Source organism: Macadamia integrifolia, chromosome 12 (genome assembly GCF_013358625.1).
Source record: "Macadamia integrifolia cultivar HAES 741 chromosome 12, SCU_Mint_v3, whole genome shotgun sequence".
Classification (NCBI taxonomy): Eukaryota; Viridiplantae; Streptophyta; class Magnoliopsida; order Proteales; family Proteaceae; genus Macadamia; species Macadamia integrifolia.
The window spans coordinates 23297035-23308560 of record NC_056568.1 but is presented as its reverse complement, the minus strand read 5'-3'; the positions used below and the strand labels follow the sequence as shown (position 1 = coordinate 23308560).

The 11526-nt window shown below is 37.7% G+C and overlaps 1 protein-coding gene and 1 long non-coding RNA gene across 3 annotated transcripts; both read right to left on the bottom strand.

The window, feature by feature from the left end:
* Nucleotides 1–218: 218 nt before the first annotated feature.
* Nucleotides 219–5159, bottom strand: LOC122056973 (bifunctional protein FolD 2-like). Its single transcript, XM_042618954.1, has 5 exons — nucleotides 4800–5159; nucleotides 3946–4129; nucleotides 1832–1989; nucleotides 1440–1652; nucleotides 219–623 (listed from the first exon to the last, which is right to left on the bottom strand). Exons 1-5 carry the CDS (start codon nucleotides 4911–4913, stop codon nucleotides 393–395), a joined length of 900 nt encoding a protein of 299 aa, XP_042474888.1. The 5' UTR covers nucleotides 4914–5159; the 3' UTR covers nucleotides 219–392.
* A 947-nt stretch (nucleotides 5160–6106) lies between these two features.
* LOC122058036 lies at nucleotides 6107–11526 on the bottom strand. Of its 2 annotated transcripts, XR_006133668.1 has the most exons (4): nucleotides 11489–11526; nucleotides 10502–10880; nucleotides 9428–9573; nucleotides 6107–6416 (listed from the first exon to the last, which is right to left on the bottom strand). It is a non-coding gene; the product is annotated as an uncharacterized LOC122058036 (long non-coding RNA). The 2 variants fall into 2 exon arrangements; XR_006133667.1 differs by lacking the exon at nucleotides 11489–11526 and having other exon boundaries at nucleotides 10502–11482.

Below are 11526 nucleotides of genomic sequence, written 5' to 3'. Positions count from 1 at the left end.
AGCAATATAAGAGCCTATTTATTCATCCAAAAAAACATATAAGAGCCTATTTTGTACAAAACTTTACCAAACTTTACCACAACCACAGATGCTGTTATCTGAATTTTTAGTCTCCATCACTTAAAGCTTAGAGCATTTGGGATGGTTTTCTTATAGAATTGAATACAATAAAAAAGATATCTGAAAGGGGGGTGGGGGGAATTGAACTTCAAAAAAAATTTCCAAAAATGAAACAGTACCTTGCACAGATTATGGAAGCCAATGTTGGGATACAACATCATAGTTTAAGGTTTATTTATATGTTTTTTTTTTCCTTTTTCCTTTTGTAAGACATCAATATCAACATGGTGTCCCAAAATGATACATGAAAAAGGATTTACACAGATAAGAGTTTAGTGCTCCATCTTATGTTTAGCACTATCCAATGTATTCTTGAGTAGCATTGCGACGGTCATTGGGCCCACACCACCAGGAACAGGTGTCACCCATCCAGCTACCTTACATGCTTCTTGGAAGTCCACATCACCTACTAACCTGTAACCTGATTTCTTACTTGGGTCATCGACAGCATTTGTACCCACATCAATAAGTGCTGCTCCAGGTTTAATCCAATCACCCTTGATCTGTGAGAGAGAGAGAGACCAAGCACCATACTGTAATGAAAATGCTCCAAACAAGAGAAATGACAAATTCCTTATAAATAAAGTTCCCAAAAATGCAATTAGATGGGGCATGATATATATTAAACTAAACTATATAAGTCCCAATGGGTAAACCTTAAGGATTAAGCAGGAAATGATATTGCTTTGTTTGTAATGCACATAGGCAAGGGAGGGCTGATCAAAGCAGATCTGCTGGGGCAAAAACTACCCTGATGGCTAATCCTGACATCCTCAATCTATGGAGTTACCTTAGTGTAGTAACTATTTTTCTTCTGCCCATTTAGTTAGAATGGTATGGAGAAAAGGGTGGTCAAGATCAACTGATAGGATCAAATGTTTGGCCTCACACGATTGATGGATCATGAATCCTTTTTTTCTTTAAGGTCAAGCAAAGCAACCACATTCACATCATAAACAAACTCATACAGGTACACTCTTTCCAGAATGTGGCTGCAGTTTAATCATGCACCTTAGTGCAACACGAAAAAGATATTCATAATGGATCAAAGTGTGCACCAGTACACAGTTTGACCAATAGTATCATCACAAGAAATTCATGATTTACTTTAAGTTATAGTATTGTGGGAGGAGGTTAGGTATGAACTAGTGACTCTACCAATGGGGGGTTGGGATGGGAGGGGCATAATGGACTTTTCCAAGAGTAAGAGGAGAGAGATAGACACAGATCTGGGTATACCGGCGGCATTCCCAGCCTTTTCCCTAGTATTGCTGCAAGAAAATATGAAATTCAATTTTATTAGTGAAATCTACAATTACCATCATTGCTTGTCCTGCTGCAGCAATAATAATGTCTGCTTCACGAATGATGCTTTCTGCATTATGGGTATGTGAGTGCACTACAGTAACAGTGGCATCTGCTTTCAGAAGTAACAGTGAAACTGGTAATCCAACAATGTTGCTTCGACCAACCACAACTGCTCTTTTACCCTTTACACTTATTCCACTCCGCGACAAAAGTTCTAGACATCCCTGTACGGAAAGAACCATCATTCAGCATTCATAACCTTCAATCTAAAACACAATTGGATTTCTAGCTAACATCCAAATCCAATGAAGTTGCAGAATACTTCGTTTTCTTTCCTGCACCAGAAAAAATAAAAAATGCTATTACCCTTTTTCACAAAGAGAAGTGTTTTAAGTTGAATAACCTTGGGGGTGCAAGGCTGAAACAAAGGTTCTCTGCCTTTCATTGCAAGCTTGCCAATATTCAGAGGATGAAAACCATCTACATCCATATCAATGCTGATTTCACTTAAGACCTTCTCCTCATTAATATGCTTTGGCAATGGAAGTTGAACCAGTATCCCTGTCAATTGCACAACACATACCTCGTTTTAGAATAAGAGATGTTTTGCAATAGCTTGCATTGGTAAACCAAGCTGAAAATGCATTCAAAAATATTTAATATAGGGAAAATTGCCTAGCTATACTTGATAGCAAAAATAGTTACAAAATTAGTACATAGAAACTATGTTTTACAATTATAGGTTACAATGTTGAAAAGATTTACCTAGTCCCCATCAAAGTAAAAACACTAAATAAACAACCTAAAATACAACCAACAACCCGCCTTCTTCTCTTTCATTTTTTTCTTTAATTCAGTCCCACTTCCTGAATCCTTCTCTCTGAAGCTAAACATCATCTCTCTTCCCCTGTCTCCTCCTCTCGCTCTCGGTGCTACTTGGGTTAAATCTGCTGGAATCAATGTGCTTGGCTTTCTTGAGCTGGGTTGGCTTGGACGATGAAAGCTTCAAGTTGAGTTCTCTGATGATGTAGAAGGAGAGGGTCTTGGTGTGCATTGGTTTAGAGTTGGAGGAGAGAGATTGGTTTAGGTGAGGGATGCTTCTGTGTTAATGGAGTTCCAGCTCCTCGTTCTTTAGATGGTGATGGAACTGCAATCTCTTTCTCTGTCTATAAGAGCACCTCCGGCTCCGGCTCAGCTTATCACACCTATGGTTTGGCTCATCAGTACAAGGTACAATCTTGCTTTCAAACTTCCTATTCTTCCGCTTCTGCCCACTGAAGCAATTGTATCAGATCCGGCACCTATTGATTTTGCACCTTCTCACATCTGGGATAACTTGTTGATGGTGGGTTTGAGGTCTTCCAAAGCTTTGCTACTCCGAGGCGATTCTTTTTCCTATGTACCTATGGCTAAATATTTCAAAGATATCATGAATAAAAGCAGAGAGATGGGGCAGCGAACAAGGATGGTAAATCAGAATTGTAACTTCTCAAACTAGTATCAAACAAGGCTCAGATTTTACCAACAGAATCGCCTGGGTCTAATGATGATTTCCAGGCCAGAAAATAATATTTAATAGAGTTGAAAATGATGCATTGTGTTGGTTGCAGGAAAACTTAGAAACAGAGTATGGAAAATGGTTCTGTATTTTCGGAATTGAAAAAATCAATCTTAAAATTTCATAGATATCATTAATAGAGTCTTGAGCATCAAATCTGGAAAGAAACATAATGAGGATGAAGAAGGTACGATTATGCGAACAGTTCAAGCATACTGAAACTTGACCTAAAAAACAGAGGTTCCACCAGCTTTAGAAGCAAGTGACAATCAAGGGAATAAGAAGAGAATCAGAGAAGAGTAATGAGGGAAAATCTGATCGGAGATGGAGTAGGATTAAAACTGAACCAAACTAGACTCAGAACCCTCTACCATAACTCAGTAGAAGAATTGCAAAGGTGTTCCTCGTTAAGGAAGAAGAGAAGAAGTAATTAAAGGGAAAACGAATCCAACAGAAGTTGGAAGAGAGGAGTTTAGTAGATAACAAGGATATTGGCGGGTATTTGAAGGTATTCATTCAGATTTTTATAAGGCTGTATGAACAAATACACTTTTTGGGGTTTTGTAAATCTTTTCTGCATTGAAACTGGTCGTAAATCAAATTTGAAATACGCCCGCCTTGTGAATCTTCTATGCAATTGCCCCTTTAATTTAATGAAAGAGAAGAAGACTTTTTTTATCACAATATAATGTTCTTTCATAATGAATACATTACAATAGAGTATATCTTGACAACTGGATAAACATTAAAATTTTATATCTGAAAAAAGAAGTTGAAAATGGTAATCATGAAGATGGATTTCAGCTATGTGATTGGTAGACTGACAGAAAGAGTTGAAGAGAAGTTTGTCAAGCAATATGAAACGCTTGAAGGAGGGGGGTGGGGGTGGAATTGTTATCCTAACAGAAAGAAATGTGATGGAGACAAGATAAGAATAATCTATGTTAAGATCAACTAACCATGTACATCAGGTTGTGCATTTAACTCATGGACCTTCTGGATCAATTCCTCCTCAGACACTTGCTCTGGAAGGTCTACATCAACTGATTTAATGCCAACTTCAGCACATGCCTTCCTCTTCATATTCACATAGCTTTGAGAATCCTTCCTGCTGCCCACAATGACAACAGCGAGTCCAGGGACCTGAGCGTCAAGCAATAACCCGTTACAGCTGTTACTCAATAGACAATTAAGTAACAGGACCAAAAAAAAATGTGTACAATGAGAAACCCATCATGGTAATAAGACTTGATATATTGATTCACATTATGCTTCTGAAACCATTTAAGCAAGAGTACTGGCATATGAGAAGATCCAAGACCCTGAGAGATTATCACCTCCAGAGAAATGCATCGAATTAATAACAAAAATAGAAGCTCCATTCACAAGATAGTAGTAATTACGGTTTATATTACAACCCAATTTAATACATATCGACAAGTCTTTATCACAATTTTCTCTTTAGTCCGAGTTTCAAATAGATGGTTCGGATATTCTCCTAAATCATAGCAAATCGAAAAGCAAAAACTGGGTGCTGGTTGGTTTCCCCTCTCCTCGGAGAGAAGGATGGAGTCAGTCCAGTGACAATTTGCTTCTTTGTTCAGTAGAAGACTTCAGCTTTTCAGTGGGGTAACGAAAAAAATTCACCTAAACAACATTAAAATTAAAACCAGATTGTGATTCAACATGAATCCAAAGGAAAAACATAAAGATATGGAAACAATTCACCTACAGATCAAAGTCATCAGATCAAGAACTTCAGAGAGAGAGAGAGAGAGAAAAAAAGCTTCGGAGGAGGTGGGGAGAGAGTGACCTTGCCGTATTTCTGGGAGAGATGCTGAACTTCGGCAGCGATTTCAGACCGGATAGTCTGAGCTATGGCTTTACCGTCGATGATAGATGCCTTGTGATCGGCCGTCGACGCCATTGACGGGGAACACAGAAATTTGTCGAATTTACGGTGAAATACACACAGGAAGTACAGTTAAAATAACAAATTCAAAATCGACGGTTTCTCCCAACACCACTTTAACACTGAACACAGGCATAGGTTTGAGTCGTTTGACACCTACATACTTGTACTCATTCTATCGCTTCCTTCCAAGGCGGAATTCGGTGCCACCAAACATTTGTCAAATGGCATGTATGTTGCCATCTAGCAAGGCTTTGCAAGAATCCAATCATTAATCCTTTTATTACTACAAGAGTATCATTTTCTTATCATACCTACCTACCACCAATGTTATTTTAGGGCTTCTCACATAAAAAAGTGGAAATAATAAAAAGAGGTGACAATTTTTTATTTATTTTTCATAAATTATTATAAATATGGGATTGAATAAGTGGGATGGAAAACTTATCGGACAAGGTCATTTATTGTTACAATTGTTGTTTTTCATGTAACATTTAACTTTTTCTACCAATTCACTTTCAAAATCTTTGCAAAAAAAAAAAAAAAAAAAAAAAAAGAAGAAGAAATAAAATCCTACTAAAATTGATAGGACTTCATGGAAAAGTTGTTTTGTGTTTATCTCTTAAAAAAAAAAAATAGTCTTTAGGGACAGTTTTTTTTTTTCTGCCGCTAAACCTATAAAAACTACCCCTAAAAACATTAGGGGCGATTTTTTTAACCACCATATACCCGTCACTAAATGTTGCCCCCGCACATAAAAGGGGGTTTTTAGGGGCGATTATATAATCCACCACTAAAGATTTACACTTCAGGGAGGATATTTGCCCTCATTAATATATAATAACCGTATTTAAAACCATAAAAAACTGTATCTTATGGGGTAGATTTGTTCTGCCACTAATAATAATATCATTTGGGGTAGAATACATAGCACCACTAAAGGCATATATTGGGGCGGATCGTTTACTGCCACTAAAGATATAATATTCACTAGTTTTTAGTAACAGTTTTTATTACCGCCCCCTATAGGTTTTTTTTTTTTTTACTCTTTTATTTATAATTGTAATGCACATATCTATGCATGAATGCACCAATCTTTGTCACCTTAAGACCCTTTAAGGTTGCTGCCTCTATGCATAGATTTAGACAATTATAGACCCCCCCACACTCATCCAACCAAAAAAACAAAGAAGATTAAACAAGAAGTCTTGACAAAAGAGGAAATGATTGAAATGATTAAACAAGTCTTGACAGAGAAAATGATTGTGGGTCATTTCAAAATATTGTTCTACAGACTCAGTTCTTTAAGCCTAAGCAAAAGAAATTGAAAACATTACAAAAATAGTAAAACCATTCTATTCGAAGTAGCAAGATACATTTTTTCTATCATGTGAAATGTAAATCAAATTTGATTTGTAAAGGTCTTGGATCTCATTCTCTTCTCCTGCCAGCATGATGCCCTCATTTTCTACGTCATAAATTCTTCGAAGAAAAGCAACTCACCCCAATTATGTCAACCTGCACAATGTAGCAAATTTTCAGTTGACACATTTATCTATCACTTTTTCTCTGTCTTAATTTTTTGTACAATAGCTTGAGAGTAGCATTTATGCTGGTAATTCTTCATTTTTGTTTTTAGAAAGTTAAACACTGATTGATAAGAACAAAAATTACAATAATAGATTAATCAGTAACAGAGGAATGCAAAGCTGGACAGAGATAAGGGTCATAGTCTCATGATGCATTCAAAATAGAGAGAGACTATTCTCATGTACACCTAAATCATCTAGTTTGCTTGGTGGACCTAATTCAAGCTTATGTAAAAGTCAACTAGCACTAAAAGCTGCTTCTAACATTATTAAAGATTCAACTCAAATTATCAGACACCCTTTCATTCAAACTCCTTCAAAAGCCCATCTTTCTCTACTGTATTTTGAACATAACTTGATTGCCCAGTTATGGCTCTTAAGAAGTGCAGCATTTCTTCTATCTTTATTTATTTATTTATCTATTTTGTAAGGTAGCATTTCTTTTATCAAAGAATGAGTTGATAATTGGTTGTTGCGCTTGCAGCTTGTACACCATTGTATTGAACTCGTCTCCTTGCTGGCCACTCTCTACCACAAAGTAATTTGAGTTCAGATTTTGTGAAGGTGTTCACATCACCATCTACTTTGGTCTTGGATCTTCAGCATATCCCATTGCCTGCAGAGCACCCATGTTGGGACAGATTTCTAAGTATACTGGAGTACAGTGTTGTTCACTATACATGGCTATTGATGGAACTACACCTAAGATTAGGGGTGAAAGTTTGGCCCTGACAACCAGAACCCGCCCTGGCCCGCCCTGAGCCCGAACAAGGTTTGGGCCAAGTTTTTTGACCCTAAGGGCGGATTAGGGTTGAAAAACCCCAACCCTGAGTCTGGGTTGGGTTGGGTTGGGTTGGGTTAGGGTTGAGGCCTCAACCCGGCCCAACCCGACTCAACCCGGCCCAACCCAACCCAACTCGGCCCGAAATTTAACTTTGCATCTCTATAATAGAAATTAGGGCTCCAATAGGTATTTTATTTTTCTATAATTTTTTTATATATGAGACATGAATGGAAAAAACATGTCAATCAAGGTTAATCCAACCATTATAGAAGCCAAGATCAACCTAACCCAAGCCAACCCAAGCCAACCCAGCCCTGATAGGGTCAATTAGGGCCGGGTTGGGTTGGTATGAACCCGGTAGGGTTGAGCCTAGTTGGGTTGGGCCTGGGTTGAATTTTGAGGACCTAGGGTTGTGTTAGGGTTTTAAGAAACCCAGCCCAACCCGGCCCTGTTTCACCCCTACCTAAGATACTATTTCCCTCATGACATGAACATAACTTAAATACCACAATTAATTTCATTAATGTAGACTTTTACAATGAAATCGGTGGGAATCCGGCCATCGGAGAACCTTCTGGTTGGGACCTGGTTAGGAGAATCCCTTCCATAGGGTGGGAAATTGCTCCTGAAAATTGTATCACTATAGTTGTTATTTCCTGGGTCGACTGTAGAGTCTCCAAACACATAAATGGCTGAGATATTAGAAGTCTTGGAGTTGAGTAAAGCTCGAGTGAAACTACAGAAAGGAAGAGAATAAGAAGAGGAAGAGGAGAGGAGCTCATCATCTTGGATATATTTTCTCTGACAAAAAGAAAGAATGAGAGATGAGAAGTGAATGAAGAAGTTGGTTGTGACTGATTCAGCTTGGATTTGAATTCTCTCTGGGCTGACTAGTCTCTTATAACTGGTACTCTAGGGTCACGTATCAAAGATTATAGGACAAAGTTGCCCCTCACTCATCACAGCATTTACTTGTGCGATACCACTTTTGGGTGCTAATGCTATATATGGGTGGTAGTTAGTAGAAGCAGTATTACAACAATGAAAGCTACAGGCCACATCCACAAGTGGTTCACAACTGTGACACATAGTTTGACATTTAAGAACTAATTAATAAGAACATGTGATGCGGATCCGGGTTCCAAAAACTGAAATCGGATCGCTTAGGGCCCACAAGAATGACAAAATTTTTTCAATTTAATGGTTGGGGGGCAATCTTGTAAATTCAGGAACACTCAAGCACTTAAAAGAGTGGAAAATAATTAATAGGGTCAAACTAGAATAGAAAATAGAAGGGGAGAGGTATTCTGAAATTACTAATAAAATCAGGACAAGAGAAGAATAACAAGTGAAGGGTAATATGATCAAACCAGGGATTTAAAGCCCTAAACAGCCCATGACTCTTCCATCTTCTTCTCCTCCTCGTCGTGAGAACCAGAAACCAGCGGAACTCAAGGGCAGCTCTTCCAATCAGACTCAATCGACTCTAAAATTCAAGAATAAGGATCGCCCATACCTAGGGAACTGAACCAGCAGCAACAAATCTCGAACTTACCTGCAGGTCGAGTCACTCATTTCTGGTACTGAAACCAACGGTAGTTGCGGGCCTTCGATACACAGCCTATTGCTATTTCAGGTATGGAAAATATATAGCAAGGGAATAGGGAAGAGGATTGGAAGAAGAAGAAGATAAGAAAGGGAAGAGAGAAAAAGAATTTCAGCAGGGGCGAAAGAGGAAATCGGTACCCATGGGTCACACCCAAAAATCTTTCAATTCATTCAAAATCTTCAAAAACTAAAACTGAAATTTCATGGTCTTACATGACTACTAAAAGGAAAATACCATCAATTAATGGAAGCTAAATTAATTGGAAACTAACATAAATAGCAACTGAAATAAAATCTCCTACTAAACTTACCACAACCTACGCTAATAATTAAGGAAATAAAAATCACCCAATTACTCCCAAAATTTCCCACGCCTAACTGCATCAAAATGTTTATTTAATTTGAGTTTATGAGAAAAAGAATTACCACAACACCATGCATCATGATGAACATATTGAGCAAAATTCGAGTTTTTCTCATGGGTATTGACAGAAAAATTTTAACAGTTGCCACATGGTAAATAAAAAGATCCACTCAACCAAGCTTACTTCTCTGATGGCATGACAGGATAAGATGGGGGAAAACCATACAGGTCGTATCCTCGATACTCAATGTCCCCACCATCATCTTGCACTGCTGGTCGTATACGAGTCTCCAGTAGTTTTTTGATCATCACAACTGTCTATGAATCATCCTGCAAAAACAAAATTAACTAAAGATCACATATGCATAAATTAGGAAATAAAAGGAAAGTTGGAAACTAAGAGGGATCAGAAAAATTTAGGAATTAAAGGCTTATAGTAGTGGTTATTTAACCATATGGAATTATACCCTTGAATGCTAAAAAAAACAGTAACGATGTGGCTATTTATCTTTTCTTTTTTTTTTTAAATAAATAAATTTTTTATTAATGCAATTCCAGTAGGGTGTTTGTGTCAGCATATTCAATCATTAAGGCACATGCTAATCCACCTCAATTATCATACTATCGGTGCTTGTTCATCACTTGCAAGGATATTTACAATAAAAGAAAGAACAAAAGAAAATAAGTGGCATAGAGTCCAAAACCATTAATTGTAGCAAGATACATGAGGCATCCTAATTCTAGATTAAGATAAAAGCATCCTGAGTGCTTCATTTGATCAATTATTTTCAGGTTCACAAAGAATTATAACCTAATTTATTGTCATCAGAACAAGAAGCCAAGCCCGTTGCTCCAGGAAAAAAAAAAACGAAGAATTGCATTATTAAAAAACGAAGATCTAGAAAGCAAATACCCTAACAAGAAAAATGAGAAAATAAAACATGAATTGAGGAAAACATACCGTCAATGCCATAGAGAGCTTTTGCTAGAGGAGAATTCATGGCCGTACGAGCATTTGGAAATGCCATAGATAGCTCTCGTTAATAGTACCAAAATAAATTGCGTATTTATCCATTTCTCATGTTTCAACGCAAAATTTCCATTCGAAAGTATAACAGAAACAAAAAGCATAAAACAAAAAAGCCCAGAAGGGACGAATTCATGCATCAGACATGAAAACCCAATTGCGCTAACAACAACAAGAACGATCAGAATTCAAGGAAAGCAGAAATTGTAACACAAGGAGAAAATAACCAACCTCCAAAAAGGCCCCATTTTGTGAAGTTGGATGATGATGCAGGCAATGAATTTGACGGATTGAAAGCGAGAAATTTGTTTTGATTCTGCTGAAATAAATAAGCTCTTGTAGAAGAAGCAAAGAAGAGGCAACGACTAGAGAACGGGGCCTTATCTTCTCTCTGGAGTTCTCTTCTACTTCGAACTATTCGAGTAAACAATCTTGTGAAGCTCCTCATCGCCGCTTAACCTTACTCTTTAGCTTCTGAAATACACAGATAGCTCTCTCTCTCTCTCTCTCGTGAAACAGAGCAAAATCAGAGGGTCCTGTTCTGGTTCTAGCCTTCTATGCCTTAGCTTTTCCCATTTCCTCGCCAGTATTGGAAGGTGGAAGCTTAACACTCCATTAATTGAAGCACAGAACAGGAGATGAAGCTGGGGTTAGAGTTTCGCAGGAGATCAAGAAGGGGACCACGGGATTGGGAAAAAAGCGGGAGCAAAACAAAAAATGGCTGGAATGCCCTAAATTATGCCCTTTTTTTTTCCTTTCATTTAAAAAAAAAAAAACCCTTTAGGGGCGGGAAATAAAGTGCCACTATAGTAGCAAAATTAGCAGCGAACAAATAAAACTGCCCCTATAGGGTATATGGTGGCGTGATGCTTTATATTTTTACTTGGAAACAAATCTTTGTTGGGGAGGGCACAAAATACCACCCCTATTGGATAACCTTTAGGGGCGTACAATCAATCTGCCCCTATAGGATATGTGATTCTAATATTTTAGTTAGGAAAATACTATCTATTGAGGCGGATATACAAATACTGCCCCTATTGGATAAACTTTTACAGGCAAATAAATATAACCACCCCTATTTGTCCACCTTTAGAGGCAAATAAGAAAACTGCCCCTAATAGCAAAGGGCTCTAATAGCGTAAATGTATTATGAAGAGCAATAGGGGTGGCACCAGGAGGCGATTCTATTGTGAGTGTAAACTTCTGATAATGTACCTGGTAAGTGTATTAAGTTGGGACATCACTTGGGGATC